The sequence below is a fragment of the Quercus suber genome, unplaced genomic scaffold, assembly GCF_002906115.3.
Source record: "Quercus suber isolate HL8 unplaced genomic scaffold, Cork oak 2.0 scaffold_1077, whole genome shotgun sequence".
Classification (NCBI taxonomy): domain Eukaryota; kingdom Viridiplantae; phylum Streptophyta; class Magnoliopsida; order Fagales; family Fagaceae; genus Quercus; species Quercus suber.
Window position 1 is genome coordinate 23,160 of NW_027070483.1, and position 26,441 is coordinate 49,600.

At 38.5% G+C, this 26,441-nt stretch overlaps 1 protein-coding gene and 1 pseudogene across 1 annotated transcript; one reads left to right on the forward strand and one right to left on the reverse strand.

The window, feature by feature from the left end:
- Positions 1 to 383: 383 nt before the first annotated feature.
- LOC112017836 (uncharacterized) lies at positions 384 to 16,904 on the reverse strand (annotated as a pseudogene).
- Positions 16,905 to 19,292: 2,388 nt separating this feature from the next.
- Positions 19,293 to 23,398, forward strand: LOC112017837 (uncharacterized). Its single transcript, XM_024050294.1, has 3 exons — positions 19,293 to 19,754; positions 20,157 to 22,601; positions 22,865 to 23,398. The coding sequence occupies exons 1-3, from the start codon at positions 19,293 to 19,295 to the stop codon at positions 23,396 to 23,398; spliced, it is 3,441 nt and encodes a 1,146-aa protein (XP_023906062.1).
- Positions 23,399 to 26,441: the final 3,043 nt, after the last annotated feature.

Here is a 26,441-nt window from a genome sequence, read left to right on the forward strand (position 1 = left end):
CAAAGAGGCCTCAATTGGGGAAATTTAGAGGACACAAGTGATTGAATACAAAATTAGAAAACATAAATGAATTTTAGTCAAATTCATTTTTACTCACTAATACTTTAAAATTCAGAAACATACTATTATGCTAACATAATCTCAAGCAGACGAATTTGCAGGTATTTAATTATTAGAAAGATCAGAAATCTTGATACTGGTAAAAGTTTCTAACATTGTCATGTTCTTATGAAATCCCTCAAGTTGAGGACCACATAAAACTTCAGGAATGTAAATATAAATAAATAAATAAATAAAGCAATTAATTGAAACAGCTAGGAGGGAGAACACACACCACATAAGAGTTCTCAATTATCACATAAATGTGTAATTTTTTTTTTTTTTTTAAAGTTGGCTCCTCCGAAAAATTAATTGAATTAGAAACTGTTCATGGCAGGATAAGGTATGCTTAGATGTTCCACAGATATATTACTCATGTATCATTACAGAATTTTTACATGCCAGACAGCATTGAAGGTGTCGTGGTTTTCCCAGCTCCATTTGTACCTAAAACTCCAAAACATTCTCCTGCTTGAACTGAGAAAGTCAGTGCCTGTACTGCGACCTTAGTGCAGTTATGCATTCCTCCTCCAGAACAAGTAATTTTTCAAGTAGTACCTTCTGAAGATTACGCAAGTAGATGATGGCATTATCAATTGAACTCGAAAGTACCGTATTTCATTCTGTTTTCACATCTATGTCTTCATCAGGATCAAGAGCAATAGTTTCTGAGGGTTTCAAGAGAGGTTCTTAAAAACTAGAAGTACTGTGCTGGAAAATACTCCACCACTCTTTGGTTGTGACAGGAGTCAATTTGTGAGAAGGCAACAGTTCAAGGCCGAGTGTTAAGAAGAATTAGCCAAATGCTCTGCCACAGGTAAGAAAATTGAATGGAATCAGACAAAATCTATTTTCCAAATTAATTTTCTATATAAATTTCAAAGGCATAATTAAAAAGAACACAAAAGCAATAAGATTTCGACACTTATGCTTTAAATCTTCCACTGATACAGCATTACGGGGGTGGATTGAATTGCTACAAAGTCACATCAACAAACTAATAAAAGAGCATGCAAATCCCAGCAATGTGACATTTTTTTTTTTAACATGCACCTAATGGGTTTTGAACTCACAACCATACCCTTCAAGGCTCCACCACCTCTTATTAGAGAAGGAAGAGCCAGAGTAGCCACATGCAAAAACAAAAGGCATACCTCCACTCTTGCATCTCAAAAAAAAGAATACCATGTGCTTGATCTGTCCGATTATGCCTAGCATGTAGTCTGATCATCATATTATAAATATCATTCCGAGGACAATAGTTCTTTTGATTTTTCATCCACCAGAAAACTTGAATGCTACGTTCAATAGAACCCCATGTTATCTCCGACAAAAAGCCAAAGATGTAATACTTTTCAGTGCCCAGTGTATAAATGCCTTGATATTCACATCAATTTTTTTTTTTTTTAAGGGTAAATTGCAAATTATATCCCTAATGTTTGGGATTGCTTGGATTTCACACCCTAAAGTTTTAGAACTTGAATTTTACACCTTAAAGTTTGGTTCCGTTAGCAATTCACCTCCTACGGTTAGTTTCTGCTATTAACTGACACATCACCAGGTTAACATGTTTTATTTTTGCCAAATCAACCTCAAAACTATGCAATTTCAATGAAAAATAAAACTAAACAAAACTAAAAGCCTAAAACTACACCGTTTCAACCTAACTTCCAAAACCGCAAACCAAAACTCACGAAGGCAGCTCCCTCCCACCTTGCACGGCAGAGACCCATCGTGAACACACAGCAGAACAGCTCCACAGCAGCAGCCACAGCGGCGGTCAAAGCGGCAGCCACAGCGGCAGTCAAAGAGGCAGCCACAGCAGTGGCCTCAGTGAGAACTCTCTCTCCTCTCCAGCTCTATTTCTCTTTCTTTGCTTTCTCTTTCTTTGACAGATTTTTGAACCCACAACAATTATTTATTTCTTTTAAATGGAAGAATTGTTGTATTGGCTAAGGTTGAATCTGGAAAAAAGTTGTAGAAGCTACAAATAGTGGAAACAAATTAAAGAGGGAGAAAGGGATTTACCTATACAGATTCTGCATTTTCAGATTTGTTGGCATCAAAGCACTAGCCAATTGCCAAAGCTTTCTTATTTCTTAGTGATTTACTTAGTGATAAACCGTAAACTCTTGCTTCTTCCTTCATACCCTTTAGTTCCCTTGACTTGATTGTTCAAATCTAATGGGTTTCACTGAAGAAGTTTAACTTGAACTGTTTTATTTGTAAATTTGTTGCAATGATACTCACTGTGGCTGCTGCTGCGGCTGCTGCTGTGACCACCACTATGGCTGCTGCTGTAGAGCTGTTCACGATGGGTCTCTACCATGAAAGGTGGGAGGGAGCTGCCTCCGTGAGTTTTGGTTTGGGATTTTAGAAATTAGGCTGAAACGGTGTAGTTTTAGGCTTTTATTTTGTGTACGTCAGGTCAGCTTTTACTTTTCATTGAAACCAGTAGTTTTGAGGTTGATTTGGCAAAAATAAAACATGTCAGCATGATGATGTGTCAATTCAAAGCAAAAACTAACTGTGGAGATGAATTGCTAACGAAACCAAACTTCAAGGTGTAAAATTCAAGTTCTGAAATATTGGGGTGTAAAATTCAAGCAACCCCAAATGTTAGTGGTGTAATTTGCAATTTACCCTTTTTTTTAAGTAGTACATTACGTCGCACCCAATAGGTCTTCAATCTAGGACCTATCCCTCTTTCTGTATTTATGGGAGGAGGAAGGGTCATTTTGAGCAAGAGGCCAAGTTTTCCATCTTACCTTTAGTACAATATTGTTTTGCCTACAACAATAACAAGCCTTAGTCCCAAAACTTTAGGTCAACTATGGATCCTCAACAAAATATTTAGACAGGTCACATGTTGTATCTGCAGTAGGTCCATTCTCACTAAAGTGACTAAATTTTATGCTAGTCATCAACCTACCACAACCTTTCTTGTTTTTTTGAGCTTGGGACCAGCTGTAAACGAAGTATATGACACAAAGCACTGGCGGAGTTTTTCCTAAACTCCTCTCATGATCAAAATGACACTAATTCAAACAATTATCAACCATGAATTGGTGTTCTGATCACATTTCTGGTTCTTAACAAGAAGTTGTTCAAATAACTAACAAGTAGTAACCATGTTTTACCCTAAAGTAAACACAAAACCCCATCATGTTAGTTGGCACAGCATGAGCACGCAAATCTATTTCACAAAAAACCCAGCTCAAATTCACCAAATTTAACCAAAAATTAATAAAATTGGGCAAAAATAAATTACTGTAGCAGATTCATTCATAATAAAGTTACTAAATTTAAGTTGGCACAGCATGAGCATAGAAATCCGATTCACATAAAACCCACAAATTAATCAAATGTAATCCAATTTTGGCATCCAACTAAGCTAATTAGCAATACAGAATTAATACAACTTTAAGCAAAAACCTGATTTTTCGAGTACCCTGATAAGAAGCGGGAAATTCTTTCTGGCAAAGCAGCCAATCCAGCGATTCAACAAGCCCTCAATGTCGTCATGAGGACAGAGCCTGAGGATTTGATGGACCACTTCCGATAAAGTCCAATCCCTCTGAAAGCAATTGGCCTTGACTCGGAGGCAGTACCGCGGTAGTGTTTCGGAATATCAGCTTTCCTGAGGCTGATGAGGCGCGTGGAGACCTCGTGCTCGCCCTTTTCGTAGTCCACGCTTGCTTGTTTTCTTCTGCGCGTGGAGATCTCGTGCTCGCCCTTTTCGTAGTCCACGCTTGCTTGTTTTCTTCAAAGGCAGACTTGTTCTTGCAGAGGATTTTGGTTTTGGGTTGAGTTGGACTGAGTTTACGGTTAGGGTTCAAGGTTATGGTGTTGGTATTGGTTCCTATTCCTCATTTGCTTGAAGAGACGCAAAGAGAGTGAGAGTGAGTGTGTGTGTGTGTGTTTTGGTGAGTAATGCTAGTATCACAATTTTTGTCATAACTAAAATATTTATTTTCAAAAAGAAAAAAAAAAAAAACCCTCAAAATCTTACCTTTTAGTTTGAAAAGTTGACGTGGTATAATTATTTTAAGTGAATTGATGACATGGTCTAATTTAAACCATTCATTATAAAATGTAAGGTTAAGATTAAAAGAGCTCCATGTGATAGAGTATCCTAGAAACTCTAGAGAATTTAGATCCTATAGGCGATGCCCAAGGTAGTGGTACAATTGCCACTTCAGCTATTTTGGCAAGTCTGTGAAACCACCAGTGCACAGTAGAACGTGTCACTATCTGTTAGCTCTTGGTTCGAAGTGATGAGTTTTTTCGAGGGCAAGGCTTTCTACCAATGTACCACACTAGTTGGTGCAATGTACCTTGAGGCTTGAGTTAAAAGATTCTCTCACACCCACACACATATATAATAATTATTTTAGTCCTTAATTTTTCATTATATTTTAAAATGATTCAAACTTTTCAAACATATCAATTTGACTAGAGGTGTCCACCCACCTACTAGATCCAACCCACCTGCCGGAACCAACTCACCCGAAATTGATTCGAGACCTCTGGCAATTGGCGGCAGGTTTCAGACTTTGGAAATCGACTCCAACTGGTCAGTTGACGGGTTTTCTTCTCTAAAACCCAATTCACCCAACCTGACTGTAAAACCCAGAAAATTTCGACAACTCCAACCATTTTCCAGTGATTATTTGGTGAAATTTCATCAGATTGGCCTAGATTTCTGCCGGATTTGGAGAAATCTCACCGAATCTAGTGAGATCTTCACCAAATCTAGTGGAAAACTCATCGGATCTAGCAAGATCTCACTAGATCCAGTGAGATCTTTGCTGGATTTGACGAGATTTCACTGGATTTGGAGTGTTTTTGGCTATTTCTCCACCGTTGACGGTTTCGACCAAACCAACTGCCACCCAATGCGTATCCAACCACTCCAATCTAACTCCCTCACCAGTTGGCAGCTAGTCTGAAAGTCCCCCACCCAATTTGGTCGGGTTGGTCGCGGGTTGAACACAAACCGACCTGGACCGACCTGTGGACACCCCTAAATTTGACAATTGATTTATGACCTTTTGATACTGTTTCAAAATAGTACCATTAAATGGTGGTGTAAAAAATTTGACACTGGGAAATTGGTATACCACTAAGGTCGACATGCATTAAATTTTATTTTATTTTATTTTTAAAAAATTTCCCATACAAACAGTCAAATATAATATTAATTTCAAATTTTCAGTTCCATCTTGACAAAGAACTGAAAGCGGGATGGAGGTTAGATATCATTCAAGCTTTTTAAATTTTATTAATGAATTTTTTAACTGAATTTTTGTTTTACATATTACATGCATATTTAAAGACTCCAAAAAACTTATTATTCAAATAAAATTATTCCTAAACATATCCTAAATTATACAATACCATAATAGTAATTAAAATAAATTAGGCTCATAAGCCATAATATTAATTGTTATGGTTGGATTACAGGCACCTCACAAATGGACAAAATCATGCATAAGAGCAAAATGGTTTTCTTATAGGGAAACCAACCTCCAAAGTGAAAGTCACTCAATTATAGACTCTTTTATTATTTAACATCAAATGATATAGCCATAACATTCAATTTAAAAGAAACTCAATCTCTATCTACTACAACATGCCATGTCCAACACGCCAACAACTCCATCACCGAACAAGGCATCACCCAAGAAACACCCAGAACAATTGGAAAGCACCAGTTGACATGATCAAAGCCCCAATCTACCATATTTCAAACGGCTATTTAAGCATTCCTTAGCTATAAGAACAGAATCTAGAATCTGTCACCGTTTAACAAAAGCATTTTGAGACCCCATACCATCTCTCCTAACACCCCCAAATTTTCTCTCTCTCACTTCGTAGCATCTAAGTAAAATAATTGTCATAACTCCCTCAATCTGGTTATCAACAACGATTATGTGGAGGTATGTGCCAAGAGTGTCTAGATGCACTAGACATTCATCAAAAAGGTTTTTGAGCTCAAACTACATTATCTTTTTTTTTTTTTTTTGATAAGTAAGAATGTTATATATACGAATGACTACTCTACGCATGAAGAACATAGAGCAGACCTAGAAAATACAAGAAGGAGAAAACAGAGAAAAAACAAAAAAGAAAACCAATCAACAAATTAATTACAAAGAGAAAGAGAGCTAAGGAAAGAAGGGAGAGAATCACTAGTCGTGAGTCTCCATGCCCGAGACCAATCAAAAAGAGTCCCACTAAAAGAAGCAAGCATCTGACCACCGGAACCATCCAAATCCTCAGAAGTCCGCCGATTCCGTTCCTTCCAAATACACCAAAGGATGCACAACGGAATTAAATTCCAAATTTGAGACGAGTACTTCCCCAACCAATTCCACCAGCCAAAAAGCAAATCTGAGATCGATCTAGGTACAACCCAAGACAGGCCAAATGTTATAAAGACAAAGCTCCATAACTGATAAGTCATCTCACAATGAAGAAGTAAGTGGTCTACTGTCTCTCCACAATGTTGGCACATAATACACCAATCCATAAAAACCAATCTCCTCAATCTCAAGTTATCACCCATTAGGATCTTATTCCAAGCTACACACCAAATAAAAAAGAAAACTCGCCTAGGGGCCTTTGCTTCCCATATAGCTTTCCAAGGAAAGACAATTGAGGGAGAATCCCTTAATTTGTTATAATATGACCAGATATCAAAATCCCCATTAGGCTTCAACTTCCATCTCATCCGGTCTCTCACATCCATTAGAGGAGTATTAGCTCCCAATATACGAAGAAAATGCAGCCCTTCATCCATCTCCCAATCATTAAATTCTTGAATAAAACGAACATCCCAAATTCTTCTATCCTCTGCCCCTTGCCTTGACAAAGAAACTTCTACAGATACCTCCTTATTGATGGCAATACCATACAGCCTTAGGAAAGCCAATTGAAAAGGTTGATCCCCATACAACCCATCCTGCCAAAACCTCACTCTATTCCCCAACCCAACAACAAACTGACAATTTTTGCTAAAATCCTCCCATCCCATGTGAATACCTCTCCACAAACCACACCTATGAACTCCCCTACCCAATTTTGAGGTCCATCCCCCCTATTCTTCCCCATATTTTAAAGCTACCACCTTTCTCCATAACCGATCCTCTTCCTTTCCAAACTGCCACAACCATTTCCCCAATAAGACCTTATTGAAAGTAGTAAGTTTCTTTATCCCCAAGCCACCATTGGCTATAGGCGCACAAACTTTATCCCATCCTACCAGATGAGTCTTGCTATCACCCCATAGAAAGTCCCTTTGCAACGTTTCAATTTTATTAGCCACATGAGTAGGAATTGTGAATAACGATAGAAAATAGGTAGGGAGACTAGATAGCGTACTCTTGAGTAACATCAATCAACCCCCCTTAGACAAATACAGCTTCTTCCACCCGGCTAATTTTCGCTCAAATTTTTCCAAAATAGGATTCCAAATTGAAGGGGAATTATGCGAAGCCCCCAACAGCATGCCAAGATAAGACATAGGCAACTTTCCAACTCTGTAGCCCAAAATTTCAGCCAGGGCATGCACATCATCAACCTCCCCTACTGGAACCATTTCACTCTTATACACATTAACCTTCAAACCTGTTACCGCCTGAAAACTAAGTAACAACAACCGAATATGAAGAATTTGCTCCACATCCACATCACAAAATAAGATAGTATCGTCTGCAAACAATAGATATGTAACACATTCCCCACCACCTCTCCTACCCTCAACTTTAAAACCACGGATCAAGCCAGCTCCCTCCACTCTTCTCAACATCCTACTAAACATCTCCATCATAATCAAAAATAGCATAGGAGATAGCGGATTCCCTTATCTTAAACCTCTAGAACTACCAAAAAAATCAGCTAGAGACCCATTAATCAAAACAGAGAACTGAACTGTGGATATACAAGTACGGATTTTGGATTATTTAACAAACCACATCAACAAACAAAAAACTAAATTAGAATTATATAAGATAGGTAAACAGTCAAAAGGTCAGGATGAAAGATAAATTTAGTGACAACTTTAGAAATAGATCAGAAATGAAGAAAAAAACAATAAATTACTTGTCCAAATTTAAACAAGTTTTGGTCATGCTTTCCTCTAAATTTTATTCTAGATACATCTTAATCCGACAATGGAGAGAAAGGAATACCTGTAAAGTGAACTTGTGGTTTTTGTCATGCTCACACAACTTCAAAGCCAGAACTGTGTAATACTTATTAAATGATTTCTCCTCCTGTAAACAGCAACAAGCAAGAACATGCATGATCTCTCTGTCCGGTAAACAAGTTGAAAATTAATTATCAGAAAATGTGAGTCAAGAAATCGGTAAAAAGAAAAAAGGACCAAAAAAAAAAAAAAAAAACCTAAAGAAATCAAAAGGCAGGCATCCACAGGGGGGGGCTTCTCAAATGCTTCAATGTAGTCCTCCCCACTCATTATTATACAAAAGATTTGTCTTCTAATATCTGTGTTCATCCACTAGGCAGCAGCAAGCTGCAGCATTTTTTGGGTTCAAGAACCTCTTTGTCTATTGTGTTAGCAACCTCTTCAACATTGTCCATTGTGGAAGCCATGTCCCCAGACAACCACCATTGGCCCTTCTTCTCAGGATCAAGAAGCTTGCTCCATTTGAGCCCTCTAATTAAAATATTTTCTACTCTTAACTGAAAAAAAATAAAGAATTATAACAATTTAACACAAACGAAGGGATACTAAACGTCATGTCAATAATAAAAATAAAAATTTGATTCAGGTTCTAAAAACACCATATAGGTTACCATAACTTCCCCAGACTTGAGTTTTCATGAGCTATTTCCCTATTTCAGGTCATCCTTATACGTATTTATAATAGTCTAAATGTCTAATGAAAGATTATAGAAAGTTTTTTTAAAGGCATACACTAGTCAAAGTTACCCTTTATGTTTCCACTCCATTAAGCCAGAATGTTTGTCAAATTTGACCAAAGAATGTGAGGAAGTGTGGGAGAGTCTTGGCTCATATACAATAGTGTATTGCGTTGATTTGGTTTTGTTAGAATAATGGTTAAATTTTGATAGAATCTCAGGGTCATACTTGATGCAGCCATGGAAGATTGATTTGCTATTACTCTGCAAATTTGCCTATTCATGAATTATATTATGGGGTCACATTTGAAGTCCAATTGAAATGAAAGTTGTGTGGTTCTAAACTTCTCAAGTCCTAGTTATGTGTTTCTTAGGGTTAAAACAGTTCTTTATTTGTGTTTTTATTTTATTAGTGATGGTCATGACTCATTTTTGTATTTAGGGGAAAAACTGTAATTTCCACAATTCCTACAAATTAATCGTATTAGTCTAGAATTTTCTAGGAGATCCTAAGTATCTTAGAATTTCCTTTGAGTCCAGTTAGTCTTTTATTAGATTTTAGTTCACTAGTCAAACTAGAAGTGGTAATACCACTAGGAGCCCTAATACTACCATTAAAAGAAAGAGTCTTTATATATATTTATGCTCAATACGTTCAAAGTACTGAAGTTGATTAATAAAATATGGAGTTTTTTTTAGCATTGGGAATGCTGACCTTTGCATGTTCATTTCTTCCTTTCTCTTTTCTTCTCCACTTTCTTGTGGTACTATTCACAGGTATTGTTCATACAGCCCCAAACACCATAAGTTCTGTCTTTTTCCTCCTCTTTATAACCCCAAATCAAGCCGTCTTTTACCTATCAAAACCATAAAACCTGACATACTTTCTTCTACCAATAACTATTGAACAACTCAACAAACCATCTTTTAATTTGTAACACAATCCCATAACCATTTCTTCAACAATTCTAAACCCTAAATCACAAATTCTCCTAAACCTAAACCCACCACAACCACATGTAGACAAATTACCCAAGTGTCTCACCTAGAAGAGTCAATCAAGTCATAAAAACCATCATCATGAAAACCTAAAATGTAAGAAGTTTCCATTCCATTGCATCTTCATGTTTATGATAGAGAAGCAAAATACCAAAAAAAGAGATTTTTATAATAACAGGAACTCCTAGCTAAAGCTCTCTTATTACTCAGTATGACAACGAATAAACTATGTTGCACCGACACGGACACGGACACGGACAAGGATATGACACGACACAGACACGGGGGTATGGCAATTTTTTGAAAGATAAGGATACAACACAGCATGGATACGGCAATTAAATAATTAATTAAATTTTATATTTAGGCATATTTTTTAATATATTTAGACATAAAATACGTTTATGTCTAGAATTTAAATTATGTCAGAACTACAGATAAGTAAACTAACACTCAAAGTAGTACAATAATACACATATAATGTTTAGAGTACAAACTAAAAGTTTAAATAAGCTACATTCAACATCAAAACAAAAATCACTAAATTCATAGTAAACATTATAATTTATAAGGCAAAACAAAAGACTGAGTAAAGAAAAAAAAATATTAAAAAGTATAACACAGCGACAATGAGAGCGGGATTATAAAAAAAAAAAAAAAAAAACACGTTATAACTTATAAGTGAGTAATAGTACACCCATTCACCCAAATATCTGGAAAAAAAAGAAAAGAAAGAAAGAAAGAGAGAGAGAAGAGAAGAGAAGAGGTTGGACCTATTGTCCATGCCGAGAGAGAGAGAGATTGGAAGGGACAAGACACGGCGTCGACGTCTATGGAGCTCGCCGATTGGCCCGATTTAGCTCCGGCGAGGGACAGAGGGCAGCGGGCAAAAGTCAGAGGGAGGGTGGGTTGAGAACTTGAGATATGGGTTTCAACTTTCAGTGTAATGGCTTCTCAGACTCTAAGCTTGCTTTTTTGTTTTAGGGTATATCACAAAATCAATGGCATTGGAAAGTCCATTTGTCAAAATCTATGATTTTTGTTTTTTCACCGCTGGCGTGTCAAACGTGTCGGAGCTGCTTCAGGGCCATGTCGGAGAAGCAAAAAAAAAAAGAGAGAGAGAAACACTGCTCGGACACTGGAGTCCGGCGAGTCTTACCGGTTCCGGTGTCCGACATGTAGAGACACTGCTCGGACACTGGAGTCCGGCGAGTCTTACCAGTTGTCGGACATCGGTATGTCGCCAAAAATGGTGTGTCAGTGCAACCTAGCAAATAAATACAAACAAAATCTAAAAAAGAGAAGAAAAAACCCCTCTCTCTCTTTATTTTTTTATAAGTAAAAATTAAACATCTAGAAAGAGCACAACCAAGTACACAGGTTTTGCACTCAAGGGACACTATAAAAAAAAAATTACGACAAACAAGAAACTCAAGCATTTTAGAGAATGAATGACCAATTAAACCAGCCATCCAATTATACATGGGATATAAGAAATATCATCTTAAGACCTGTTGTAGCCTTTTCAATTCCTTCAAATGTCAGGCTAATTCGTTCTCTCCTAACAGTCCACATTATGCACAAAGGGATCACATTCCAAATAATGCTACTACAGTGCCAAGCAAACCTGCCCTTCCAACAGGCCAACAAATCAACTACCCTATTAGGCATAACCCACTTTACCCCAAATAAGAATAGCACAAGAGACCATAATTCTCTAGCGATATCATAATGTAGAAGTAAATTATCAACTGTCTCTCCATCCTTCATTGCACATGAATTGCCATTCCACAATTATGTTTCTTCTTCGTCAGTTCTTCTTGCTTACAATGAGAAGAAGTGCTATTAGACCTAGGCACTCCACAGAGACACTCACATAGTTACTGGTTACATCTCCTCCTAATGATATAATGAACTTTCGGCAAATAAAACATGCCAACATTCCCACCCCCACCCCCACCCCCCCCCCCCCCCCCCCCCCCCCTCTTCCCCGGGGAAAAAAAATGATAAAAAGAAAAAGACCATGATGAACAAATTGTTAAAAGAATGAACTAATTAACTAGTAAGACCTTTTTTAGCCACCTCTTTATTCCTGTGTGATGCACAGGATCCACTTTAGGTCCTGTTGTTCTTAATGTCACATATAGTTTCAAGCATAAATTCTATCTGCAAATATTTATGAATTATATGCAAAAAAATAAAAAGAAAAAAGAACCCTTTTCATAATAAACTTAAAAGTTATATAACGTTTACCCTGTTGCTATTTATATTTGCCTAGCCATCTACAGGGGAGACCTTCAACTCATTCACGCAATCCTGAACGCTCAAAATAATTTTTTTCATGGCAGCAGGATCATCAGGCCTTATTTTCAGTCCACGACCTATATAGTTAACAGCAGTTCACATTAGATTTGACTTACTGGCTATCAAGCTACTATAAAAAAGCTAGAACAGTAACATTAAGATATTCTTAAACGTAGAATGAAACACAAGTGCATGTAAAAAATAGAGTTAATTCGACCACAATAACTGGTTAAGGAATATAATTAATACTGATACTAATACAGAAATGACATATCATTGGCCTGATATGAAGCATTTGGGAAAAAGTGGATCCCCAAGGATATTATAAGTTTAAAGTTGAAAGAATTCTGACAATAATCCATAAAAACCATATATGCTAAAATCAAAACCAAATTTTAAGGAGGCTTACGTTGTAAAGTTGTCAAGATGATGGAGACATCAACATCTGTTAACCGCTTGCTCAATGTTAGCAGAAAATCATATATCATATCACTGGGAAGCATGATCAGAAGTATAGCTATTAGAAACAGCTGTTATATAGAATGAGAAAATTTAAAAGACACTAACTGAAACAGATGTCAGTGAAACTTTTGTCTTGTTATTTTTTTATTTTTTTTTTCCTGATAAGTAATAAAGCTTTATTGAAGAATAACATCAAGAATAAAAAGGATCCCAAGTACACAGGCAGTGTACTAAGAAAACAGCATTGGGTCACTCAAAAGATGCATGAAACTCAGAGAAACTCATCAAGTGAATACTGCATTGTACAAAGATCGCTCAGATTATGGATTCACCACATGGATACATTATGCCACATCAACCCTTTATTTTTTAAAGGAAAATTACACGTGCAACCTTGGTGCAGTGGCAAGTGCCCACTGTCTAAGTGAGGTATCACGGGTTTGAGTTTAGGAATTAGCCTCTCCAAAAATATTGGGGGAAGGCTGCTGACAAACCAGTTTCCTAGGCCCCACAGAAGCAGGAGCCTTGTGCACTGAGCATGCCTTTAAAAAATTAAAAAATTACGCAAACGCTTGGTGAGTTTTGAACCTTGACCTCACCCTCCACCCATCTTATGTGAATAAGTGTCATCTGAGCTGGAATTCATTGGCTACATTATGCCACATCATCCTAAAGTGTAATGCTATCATTTTAACAGGAGCAAAATAATTTATCCAATTCTGTTCTGTTTCAGTAAAATGAAGAGAGTTCAGTATTAATGTCATGGAATGCACAGCCATATGTCTTACCATAACCTAGTAATTTTAATAAATGTAAAGCAACAAATGTTCACATTATCATAAGAACATTGCACTTGCATATGTTCATGGTTCATTCCTCCATTCTTAACAAAGCATGTGTCTTGATATGTGCTAGAAAGTTTTAATAAGCAGAAATTTGGCTGCCCATAAAATTATGGTCTCATCCAGTAACCCACTTTACCTTGTGTTATGATAAATGCTTTTAAATTACTTCTAGAAAATTATTCACTTCTCTGTATAACATTTCTGTGCAGTGTCAACGAAAATACAGGTTAACTACCCTGAGAAAATTCCAAAACTGTATAAATAGGAGAGTGAAAGAGTAATATTTCGCACAGAAAGATTGTCTTCTTTGTGGTACTCATCATGGGAACAAAAACAGACATTTTTTTTCAGTAAAATTTCTAAAATCATAGCAAAGGCTTTCACCACCTAAAACCAAAAATTTCTCTAGTAATTAATCTTGAGAATTTAAACATATCAAACAACTTGCAATAATAATGATCTATTCAATTTCTGTATGTAAGGTGCACCTCAAAATATTTAGCAAGGGAAGCCATAAGCTTTGCACTGAATTCATTTCCAACAAAACATGCCATCCCAGCAACAAAAGTGCCAAAAACAGCAGCATACCTATGCAAAGAACACACAGGAAACTATTAAGCCAATTATAAGAAGGGGAAACAATGATAAGGACCCAATTTTATTTTTACCTATGGACCAATAGAATTTGACTAACAACCACAGTAAAAATAATTTCCATTCATATAAGACAATAGCAGCAAAATGGAATAAGAAATATTTTTCAACTATAACTGAAGATGCCATCTTGTGCCATCGATAATACAAGTTTTGGATCAAAATATTCCCTGGGCCTCAAGAGATTTTTGCAACTCAAGTCTTTTGACTAACAAAGCTTACAAACTTCTTAAACAAGTCAATGAATAATAACAGTTTCAAAATAAAATTGAGAGGAAACAGCATATAGACAATTAAAATAGAAACATATTATCATTTTATCAAAAAGCTTTTAAATTTTTTTATTTTATTTTATTTTATTGCAAAGAGACTGCTCCATGTACAATGGACACAGAGGAGTCTAAAGAATGCAAAGGAACAAAATTAAGTACAATAAGACAACGACTATATATTCTGGAAGGGAACTGGTAAGAGTGTATCCCAAAACAAAGCTAACAGAGCTGAGTTTCTGTTGTTTCCAAATCCTCAAAAGTTTGACGATTTCGTTCCCGCCAAATTGTCCACATCAAACATAACAGGACTAAATTCCAAATGCAATGTTCAACAAACACTTACTGACCTAATTTCTCAACCCAAACAAGAGGTCAAAGACCATCCCTGGTAACACCCACTGCATCCCAAAAGAACTAGAGGCAAAAATCCACAAGTCAGATGCAACAATACAATGTAACAACTGATGATCCACCGTCCCCCTTTACACCACCCTACTAACATGTAGGCACACTTATGAGATTTATATACGTGTGGATCTTCCCCCAAGAAGCAGTCCAACTAAAGAAAGAGACTTGTTGAGGGGCCTTAACACTTCAAATATTCTTCCAAGGGATAATCAAAACACAAGGGTCTCTTAAACCACTATAGAATGAATAAACATCAAACTCTCCATTCCTCTTCAACCACCAACACATTTTTTAATTTCCTTCCTAATGGAATATTGGAATCAAGAGCACTGAGGAAAGCAGTTACCAACTCAACTCCCAATCATTAAAGTCTCGAAAAAAAATTCACATCACAACTCCTACCCCCCACAATTTGGCTCCCCAACATGGAACCCACTGTCTCTTCTTTATCTAAAGAGAAGTCATACAAGGCTCAAAAAGTCCCCTCAATCATCACAGCAGCTGTCATGCCAAAACCGAATCCAACTATCTTTACCAACATCAAAATGAATATACTGTAAAAACTTATCTAATCCCATCCTAATACTCTTCTATAAACCACAACGATGAGTTCCCCGTACAGTACTCCAACAACCCCAATCCACACTGTACTTCACGGCTACTACACACCTTCACCTCTCTCTCTCCCTCTCTCAACAATTATGAAACAAAAATTGAAAGAGTTTTACTTAATCATTATCATTCATATTCAATTGGAAATGGCTTTGCCTTTGTGTGGGTTGGTGGGAAGAGAGACAAAAATAAAAATTATAAATAAACACTTACTGTTCATTGCCACGAGGACCTCCAGACCAAGCTACCAAAACCTCCTCACATCTTGCTAATTATCTGAGAAGCAGCACCACTAGTGATTGGCTGCAGATGGGTTGAGACATAGTGAACACTATGATAAACTGGACAAAGTGATGCCAGAAATGTTAAAAATGTAATACTTTAGAACTAGATATCAGTCTTCCAATTTTTGTTGGCGAAACTAGAACCTACTCGACCATAACCCTCACTTTCCATGGGCAGGGAATATGCAGAATACATAACATATGAAAATTTAGACAGAATGCATAAAACCAACAAGGTATATGAAGAATGGCATACATAAAAGATATTGGATATTTCCCTCGTAATCGATTCCACATTTGATTCGGATAACCTGTTCAAAAGACCTGGAACAAAGGTGAAGATCAGAAATTTAGAAAGAAAATAGGAATTGAGCCTAATAAACTTAAGAAGCATAAATTTCATACCACGTAAGCGTCTGCGTATTTGGGTATACTTTTCTGACTCATTTCCCGCACAGGCTCTTATATGAGGAGTAATATATTTTCCATTAACCTCCTTGTCTTCGATCCGACGATATGCTTGTTCCTTGAACAGGCCTCAGCAGGAACTTTTTCCAAAGTGTCTACATCACACGTTTCCACTGCAAGTTATCTGGAATTTCACTTCCTGGTGCATGATCCAATGACATGTTCTTCTTTTTCTTTCGTTTCTTACTTTCAGAGCTTTTTTCAGAATTCTGTTGTGCAATTGGGAGTGCACACAAAAACTTGATACGATCATCCTCTCCCCTTAATTTTCCAGCCTTGACGTTGAGTTTCTTCGCAAGTTTCAATTCCATCTCCAAATCCTCTTCTGTTGATAAAACGGTAGAATTGTGCATGCCCATTTCAAGATACTCCTCAAACTTAGTATTTTTCAAATTTCCTTTGGAACCCGTTTTTCTTTTCACCACTTTCAATGTTGTAGAACCACTGAAGGCTGAAGACACAGGCGTCTTATATGATAAGATGGTCATCTCAACTTAAAATTTTAGCCATTTAACAACTTAAAAAGCTTGCTTATCTATTTTAAGACTTCATTTTATAACACACCCAGCAAACCCTCAAAACACCCTCTGCCCCCACCACACCAACCAGCCATACACATCTCTTGCCAGCCACCACCCACCACAACCTAACCACGAAACCCAATCTGCAACCACCCCCTCCGCCACCACCACACCAGCCAGCCACCCAAAACTCAAACTACCAACAACCACCACACCCAAAACCCAATCACACCCAACAGCCACCGACTGCCACTATGTACAACCCACTGCCAAAAACCACCACACAAACCGATCAATGACACAAACCACAACCACCATGTAATACTACTTTACTTGAAACTTATCCACCACCACCATAGCCAAAATCCAAGAAACTCACACCCAAAATCAATCACCACCACCACAGCCAAAATGGCAAAATCCACCAAACCCACGGAGATGGAGAGATAGAGAAAATAGGAAATAGAGGTGAGAGAAAGAAAGAAAGAAAAAGATCAATCATATTGTGCATGTCAAATTATCAATAACTATTAGATGTTCTTGAAAGTTATGCAAAGAAGAAAAGAAGAGAAGGCAGCCGTATAAAGAAAGTGCAAGCGAGATCACGAAACTACAACAGGAATTTTGAAGAAACGATGAGTGAAATAGCGAGAAACAGAGAGCTTTCAAGGGAGGAAGAGGCTGAGCTCTCCAGGAGTAAAAAGAAGGTTAAAGAAGGACATCATGCGGATTTTAAAGTTGGTTTAAGTGAGAATGATCATTCTCAGGGAGAACAGAGCCCGTGGGGGGTTGGGAAAAAAACTTTCAAAGACAAGTTGATGGGTGCGATTCCAGGAGCCTATGCTAAGGCTTTTGACATCTCGGATCTATTGGACTTGGAGGCGGATTCTGATGACGAGGTGGAAGAACTTCGAGAGCGGTTAGCAGCCGTTAAGCTTACGAGAGAAACAAAGCTCCGAATCAGGAAACCGTGGTCCAATGCACTGATTATTAAACTCTATGGTAGAGCGATAGGTCTTAGTTTTCTTCAGAGCAAACTAATTTCTCTGTGGAAACCGTCTGGGACATTGGTTTGTGTGGACCTTGGAAAAGATTTTTATTCAGTTCGCTTCTCTCTGAAAGAAGACATGGATGCAGTGCTTAAAAATGGGCCGTGGTTCATTGGGGGGCACTTTTTATCCATTAGGCCATGGGAGCCGTTTTTCAAGCCGGATAGTGCATGTGTTTCGTCTATTGCGGTCTGGGTTCGGTTGCATCAACTTCCTATGGAGTTATATGAGTTGGAAGTCCTCAAACAAATTGGTGAAGCTATAGGGAAAGTGCTTCGGATTGATTCACAGACTGCCATGGAGGCTAGAGGAAGATATGCAAGACTTTGTATTCAGCTAGATGTAACCAAGCCGCTTATTGATACCGTGCTCATAGGCCAGTTTGAACAGCCCGTGGTTTATGAAGGGATTCACAGGCTGTGTTTCTCGTGTGGGAGATTGGGACATAGGAAGGAATTTTGTCCTCTCACCATTAAAAAGCCAAAGCTACCGGTGGAAGGTGGTCCGATGAGTGCTGGAGATAGTAGGACGATGAACCAAGGAGAGGTGTCGCATGGTTTGCATGATTCGTCCTGCACTGACACAGGTAGTGGAACGATGAAGGACAGGGGCGCTGGCGTGGAGGAGGACAGGTACGGTCCTTGGATGCTTGTGACACGTAGGAAGCCTGCACAGAAGAAAACAAATCCTGCCGTTACGTCTGAGGATCATCCATTACACGAGCTGGGCCAAAATAGTCATGGGTTTAGGAATGATCAAAAGGAGGATATAAGGGATTGGGCTTTTATTAATAAGGGAGCTGAGTATGTTGGGCCTTTGAAGGTGGGCCGTGAACCAAGTGTTGGTGTAAAATTGCTAGATAAGCAAATGGAGTCCCGTTTCAACGCTTCAGTCAAGGGAAAAAGAGATTTAGCCAGGAGTAAAGCAACTAAGTGGTTGTCTAAAGGAGATTTAGGGGGAGTGGGCAAACACCTACCAAACACAACGGCGATTGGGGACCCTCGGGGTAGAACCGGAGATGGTGAGCGCTCTAGTGAATCATTCCAATTCTCAGCAGGTGGGCTGGTTGAGACGGACAAGCAAGATCATCGGCAGGAGTGTGTTTCCGGAGGTGGGTCTGGTGGAAATCAAAATGAAGCAATCGTCTGTGAGGCAATGGATCAAAGCGAAGCTACTGTGCGAGACGATATTCAGTACAAGATTGATTTCTCTGTCACTCACCAATCGAAGGCATCAAATGATCAAGATCAACCAAACCGTGGCGAAGGAGATGATAATGGGTATGATGGAACTTCTGTTGGGTTTGTGTCCAGGGAAGGGAAGGAGAAAGAAGTGGTTAGCACTGATGGGATGGAGATGGAAGAGGGAAGCAGTGAGTTTACCTCCTCCGTTTGATTGGTCCTCTCCTTTTATCTGTACCAATAATATGAATATTATAGTGTGGAACTGTTGGGGCGCTCTGAAGCCCAATTTTCAAAATCATGTCAGGGAGCTAGTTAGGAGTCATAATCCGGCCATTTTGGTTGTTATGGAAACACGGGTTGGGGGAGATAGAGCAAGAGAGATTACTGATTGTCTCCCTTTTGATGGTGCCATTTTAGCTGAAACGGTGGGTTTTACGGGTGGCATTTGGCTGTTGTGGAACTCAGATAGAGTGGAGGTGGTGCATCTCGCGAGCACAGAGCAAGAAATTCATGTCGAAGTTAAGGTATTACCCTCTAACCTTTCGTGGATTTTTACTGCTGTGTATGCTAGTCCTAGAATTGTGGAGAGACAAGTTTTGTGGGAAAACCTCTCTAAAGTCGCTGATCTCCATGGTAAACCTTGGATAATTGCGGGTGATTTTAATGAGCCCCTTGCTAGGGATGATAAGTTTGGGGGTAGGCCGGTTAGCATTAATAGATCTCTGATGTTTAAGGACTGTCTTGATAAATGTAACATGGTGGATATGGGTTTTAGTGGGCCTAGATATACTTGGACGAATAGAAGGGAGCTCCATAGCCTTATACAAGAGAGAATCGATAGATTTTTTATGAATCCTAGCTGGTGTCTGCTCTACCTCGATGCTAAAGTGTCGCACTTAACTAGGTGTCACTCAGATCATTGTCCCGTGTTGATGGAAACCAATCCCAAGAGGCAGCTGCTTCTTACTAGGCCTTTCAAATTTCAATCCTTTTGGTTACATCAGGCCTGGCATCACCCGAGGAAGCTTATGGAGGCAATTGAAGCCTTCTCCAATCAGGCCAGGTTATGGAATAAAAACTAGTTTGGTAATATCTTCCATAAAAAGAAAAGAGTTTTGGCCCGGCTTGATGGGGTGCAAAGGGCTTTGGCAAACCAGCCTTCTTCCTCCCTAGTAGCCTTGGAGAACCAGCTTATTAAGGAGCTAGATGTTGTGTTAGATCAGGAGAAGGATCTTTGGGCTCTTAAATCTAGAATTAATTGGATGGTTTTGGGAGATAGGAATACATCCTTCTATCACGTCTCAGCATTGGCTCGCAGGAATCGGAATTATATCACTGCTATTAAGAATGAGGCGGGGGAGTGGTTGACTGAAGAAAGAAAGGTTGCAAATCACTTCAGGGAAGGTTTTTTAAAAATCTACACTACAGCTCAAGAGGCAGCAAACCGGGATTTTAATTATAATTTGCAGTGGCAACCAAAGCTCTCAAGTGAAGAAAAAAATAGTATTAGCCACATAGTGACGGAGGAGGAAATTAAAGCTACCCTTTGGTCTCTAAAAGCTTTTAAAGCCCCCGGTCCCGATGGGCTGCATGTTGGGTTCTTTCAAAGATTCTGGCTGGTGGTGGGCAAGTCGGTGAGTGAGGAGGTGCATACTATTTTTAGAGAGAAAAAAATTCCTAAGTACTTGAATAGAACAAACACTGTGCTCATCCCGAAGACCCAAGGTCCTGAATCCATTGGTAGTTATCGCCCCATTAGCTTGTGTAACTCTGTCTATAAGATTGTGTCCAAGATTTTGGTTGGTAGAATTCGTCCATTATTGGATCAACTTATCTCCCCTTGTCAAGCAGCGTTTGTGCCAGGTCGAAGGGGAGTTGATAATGCTATTGTAGTGCAGGAGATTATTCACACCATGGGGAGAGCTAAGGGGAAAGGTGGTTTTATGGCTCTAAAAATTGATCTAGAAAAGGCTTATGACAAGCTTGAGTGGAGTTTTATTAGGAGTATGTTGATCAGATATAATTTCCCTAATAATCTTATTGAGATAATGATGAGTTGCATTTCTTCTGTTTCGACATCTCTTCTGTTTAATGGAGGGAGTCTTGATCCTTTTAACCCTTCTAGAGGCATAAGGCAGGGAGACCCACTGTCCCCTTACATCTTTATCCTTTGTATGGAATTTTTAGGGCAACTTATTCAAGAAAAGTGCGAGGCTAAAGTTTGGTGCCCGATCAAATCGTCTAGAAGTGGTCCGTCCTTCTCTCATCTTTTCTTTGCCGATGATCTTGTGCTTTTCGCTAAGGTGAATGCAGAGAATTGCAGTGCCATCAGAGAAGTCCTTGATACTTTTTGTAGGTGCTCTGGCCAAACAGTGAGTGATTCTAAGTCTAGGGTCTTTTTTTCTCCAAACACTGACCATGATGATAGAGAGGCTTTTAGCGACATCCTTGGCTTCCGTCAAACTGAGTGTTTGGGGAATTACTTAGGTTTTCCTATTAAGCACCAAGGAAGTAATTGTCAGGACTTTGGTTTTGTTTTGGATAGAGTGAAGTGTAAGCTTGCGGGTTGGAAGGCCAACCTCCTCTCTATGGCCGGAAGAGCTGTTCTGATCCAAGCCTCTTCTTCAGCTATCCCGGCTTACCTTATGCAATGTAATTTGCTGCCTGGGAAGGTTTTGGAGGGTGTGGATAGAGTAAACAGAAATTTTCTTTGGGGTTCAACTGAGGATAAGGGGAAAATGCATTGGCTGGGCTGGAAGAAGGTTACAAGATCTAAAGAAGAAGGGGGTTTAGGGCTCCAATCAGCAAAGGGAAGGAATACAGCATTGTTGGCTAAGCTGAATTGGAGGTTCCATACCGAAGATAAGGCCCGGTGGGCAAAGGTTCTGAGGTTGAAGTATTGTACCCCACAGAGGATTAATTCAAGAAATGGTAGGAAGCTTCCTAGTTCTAGAATTTGGAAGGGTATGTTGCAAGGTGAAGAAATTTTTAAAAAAGGAACCAAGTGGTTGCCGGGATTTAATAGTAATCTGGATTTTTGGAACGATACTTGGACTAATCATGGTCCTTTAAGAAAGATCATTCAGGGTCCTTTGCCTAGAGAGGCCATCAATCTAAAGATTAAGGATGCGGTGGATTATTCTGGCAGATGGGATTGGCCTTCAATTCAAATGACCTTCCCGGAGGAAGTTTACAAAGATATTTTAGCCATTCCAATTCCCTTGTCTATCAGATTAGAGGATAGGTTGACATGGAAGTATTCAGCCAAGGGTGATTTTGAGCTCAAAAGTGCTTATAGGCTTGCCACGGATCCTTTGAAGGATGCTCCTTTCAATGGGAAGTGGATTTGGAAATTGAAAACTCTGCCAAAAATTCAAAACTTTGTCTGGAAGTGTATGCACCATAGTATCGGGGTCAAGCATTGCTTGGTGGCTAGAGGGTTACATGCTGATGCCTGCTGCCCTCGGTGTCATGTTGTGGATGAAACCATTTTACACCTGTTGCGTGACTGTCCCTTTAGCAAAATTGTATGGCAGCAGTTGGGTGGTCAGGTTAATAATTTAAATTTCTTTTCTTTGAGCCTTCATGATTGGTTAATCACCAACACCACTTCCAATGGCTACTACCGTTCCGGTCCTCTACCTTGGTATCATGTCTTCTTATTTGGTATTTGGCTGCTGTGGAAAGATAGGAACTTATGTATCTTCAAACAAAAAAATCCTAAACCCAATCTTGATAAAGATGTTGTGGATCGTGCTTCGGAGTTTTTTTTTGTGCGAACAATGGCCTGAGTACCAAATGGAAAATCCTGAAGTACATTAGATGGGAGAAGTCGAGGGCTGGTTGGATCACTTTAAACACTGATGGTGCGGTAACTGGCAGCACTGGACAGGCAGGTGGAGGCGGTTTAATCAGAGATGAGAATGGGAGTTGGGTGACAGGTTTTGCAAGAAGGATCGGGAATACAAACAGCTACATGGTGGAATTATGGGCTCTTCGCGATGGTTTGCAGCTGTGTCTTCAAATGAATGCCCTCTCTGTTATGATTGAGTTAGATGCCAAGGTTATTGTGGATGCTCTTAACTTTCCTACCTCTTCAAACTCTTTATTCTCATCTATCTTGGAAGATTGCAGACATATGGCTAATCGGATACCTCAGAAAACATTTAGGCACATTTACAGGGAGGCTAACAAGTGCGCTGATTTTTTGGCAAGAATAGGCTTACTGCTTGACAATGATTTTATTGTTTTTCCTAGCCCTCCTGTGGGCTTAGCTAGTGTTTTGGAGTCTGATGCCATTGGTTTGTATGTCAATAGGCTCTGTTCTGAGCCTTTGTTTGCTGTTTAGTTTTTAATGAATTTCCCTTTCTACCAAAAAAAAAAAAAAAGAAAAAGAAAGAAAAAGAAAATAGAAAAGAGAGAAGGGATGAACGGTGGAGGAAAAAAAAAAGAAAAAAAAGAGGGAGAGAGAGAGAGAGAGAGAGAAAGGGGAAGAAATTGCGAAACTGACTATTTTTGAGAAAAAAATAGACGTGTGTTATGTGTTAAAAATTATTTAGTAAGTTAGACTTCTTCTTCTTTTCTTTTCTTTTTTTTTTTTGGTTGAAAGTTGAGTTTGACAAACTCGGCTTTGGACTGAAAACAGATTCTATAGTGGCTTTTTTTAGTGGCATTTGTCAAAAAGAGTTCAACTTACTAAATAACTTTGAACGCATGTCACGCGCCTAATTTTTTCTCCAAAATAATCTGTTACGCAATTTTTGCCAAAGAGAGGCGAAGCAATAGAGAAGAAAATATAAAATAGAAAAGAGGTGAAGATAGGAGACATTTAGACAAAGACAAGCCAGAGTAAAAAAGAAAAATGATAATGGCAAAACTTAGGACCTTTTAAGGTTCAGATTTTTTTTTTTTTTTTAATATGAGATGAAAGAGTATTTTTAGTTAAATAGTCATATAACTGAATCTTAAAATAAACTTAAAAAATAATACCTAAATTACTGTACCTAATTTTTGTCTAGAAAAAAGTAAAAGAAGAAAGAGAAAGATAGAAAAATAGGAGAGAGAAATGATAAACAATTATTACTTTTTTAGCAATTGAGCTATAGTAGACTGCCATTGTTGGCAATTTATTGGAGCACTATTGTTAAAAAATTTAACAATAGCTCAATTTATGTTATTTTATTTATGTTGTTTGTGGCGTTAAAAATGACAAAAATAATACTAGAGATACAAATTATTTCGCAAAATTTTTTACAAATTACTGATGTGGTGAGTGATTATTGGTAAATAAAAATGTGATATTAATGATGGGCTTAGATGAAAACTAATAAAAGGTTGACACATTAACATTTTGTAAAAATGATGTAAAATAGTTTGTAGTTGTAACATTAATCAAATGACAATATGATTTTTTTAGTACCATTAATGCTATGCAAAAACAAAAATTAAGAAAACTAAAATGTAAAATCATGTGAAAGAAACTACTAGACAAATTGGAGCGGATTTTAGCCTAATTCTTTTAAGGTGAAACTACATTATTGGCTTCTTAAGTTTACCTATTGTGCATTTTTTGTTCTTGAAGTTTAAAGTGAGCCCTGTTAGTCCTTAAAGTTTAAAAAATGAGCGTTACTGGTCTCTTCGTTAACTTCTATTAATTTCTTTATTTATGTTAGTATTTTTTAAATGACATGGCAATCCTTTTATTATTAAAAAATTACACGTCATATCATTCTTTGCTCAAAAATAAAAATTACACGTCAGATATTTACCCATAAGAAACAGATCAGCCCAAATATTTGGGTTTTTCAACGTTTCAAACCCTTTATTTTAGAAACAGATCTAACCACAAAGAGGAAGAGAGTTGCACACTGAAAGACCTTAATGGGTTTGTACCATAGCTACATCCATTAACCGGAGCCAAGAACGACTCTAACGACGGTGACCTCTATCTTTGAAACAGCAAGAGATTCCTGAGTCCTCCCGCCATCACACTGTTGTCTGTCCTCTATCATCTTCTCTACGCGATGCCGTACTCTCCAACCAATATCATCCTATGGGCTTAGTAAAGTTGAAGAATGACAATACACTCTAATGGACCGATCATCTCTCTCACCAAAATTATTATAAAATCACAAAAGCCAAAACAATTCAAACTAATCAAATCCTAAGTTCGAAATTTAAAGAAAGCTACTACAGTGCCGTGTAATAGGAGAAACTAGAAAGAAGAAGAAACAAATGGGCATAAAAATGGGAAATTAACAGTTAAAGGAATGGGGAAACACTTTTTAAAAAACTTGTAACATATTTCCTTTTAAAAAGGATGTTTCGAACGAAAACTCGGGCTCTCTCCAGAGAAGAGGAAGCGGAGCTCGAACATAGCAATAAGAAGGTAAAGGATGTTCGCCATGCCAATTTCACGGCAAGCCGTGAAGGCAACTCTCACAGTTGGGGGGTAGCAAGGTTCTTGTCCTTGGGGAGAGCTCGTCGTTTAGAGCCAAACTGTTGGGGGAAATACCAGGGGCATACAACCAGGCGTTTGCTTTTGATGAGAATATGGAAGCTGATATTGAATCTGATGAGGAGATGGAGGAGCTTAGGGAAGGTTTGGCTGTGGTTAAACTCTCTAAAGATGTGAAACATCGCATTAAAGCGGTTTGGGCATCATCACTCATTGTTAAAGTTTATGGGAGGTCTGTGGGGTTCACCTACATTTAGGCTAAACTTAATGCTCTCTAGAAGCCTATGGGTAGGTTGGATTTTATTGATTTAGGGAAAGAGTTCTTCCTTACACGCTTCAGCTGCAAAGAAGACCATGCCAAGGTACTCAGGAATGGTTCGTGGTTCATCGGCGAGCATTTCCTTTCGATAAGACCATGGGAGCCAAATTTTAAGCCTTCTACGACAAACGTCTCTTCCATTGCGGTGTGGAACAGACTAAACGAGTTGCCCATTGAATATTATGAAATGGAAGCACTAAAATAGATAGGGAACACCATAGGTAAGATACTAAGGATTGACACTCATACCGCGATCGAAGCAAGGGGCCAGTTTGCTAGACTCTGTGTACAGGTGGATATTGATAAACCTTTGGTGACAAGCATCCTTATTGGGGGCCTCCAACAACCTGTTAATTATGAAGGTGTTAATAGGCTTTGCTTTTCATGTGGCCGGATTGGTCACTGGAGGGGTGCTTACCTTCATGTTCTTCGCAGTCTGTCCAAGGTTGACAAGGATGCCGAGGTATGAGAGGAGGTCCAGGTCAGCAAGTCACGCGTGGTGTGTGATTCGGTGGACCCCATGCAAGGAGAGGCAGAACGGGATACTAAGCATAAGGACACATATGGTCCGTGGGTAGTGGTCACTAGAAGACGACAAGGTAACAGAGTTGCCAG

What these genes read in the sequence shown, in the direction of transcription:
- LOC112017837 (XM_024050294.1), top strand. Translation starts at nt 19,293, where the DNA reads ATGAATATTATAGTGTGGAACTGTTGGGGCGCTCTGAAGCCCAATTTT. An exon ending in ATAAGTTTGGGGGTAGGCCG is followed by an intron (nt 19,755 to 20,156) that starts GTTAGCATTAAT and finishes TTCCATAAAAAG; the next exon opens with AAAAGAGTTTTGGCCCGGCT. An exon ending in GGCAGCAGTTGGGTGGTCAG is followed by an intron (nt 22,602 to 22,864) that starts GTTAATAATTTA and finishes AAAATCCTGAAG; the next exon opens with TACATTAGATGGGAGAAGTC.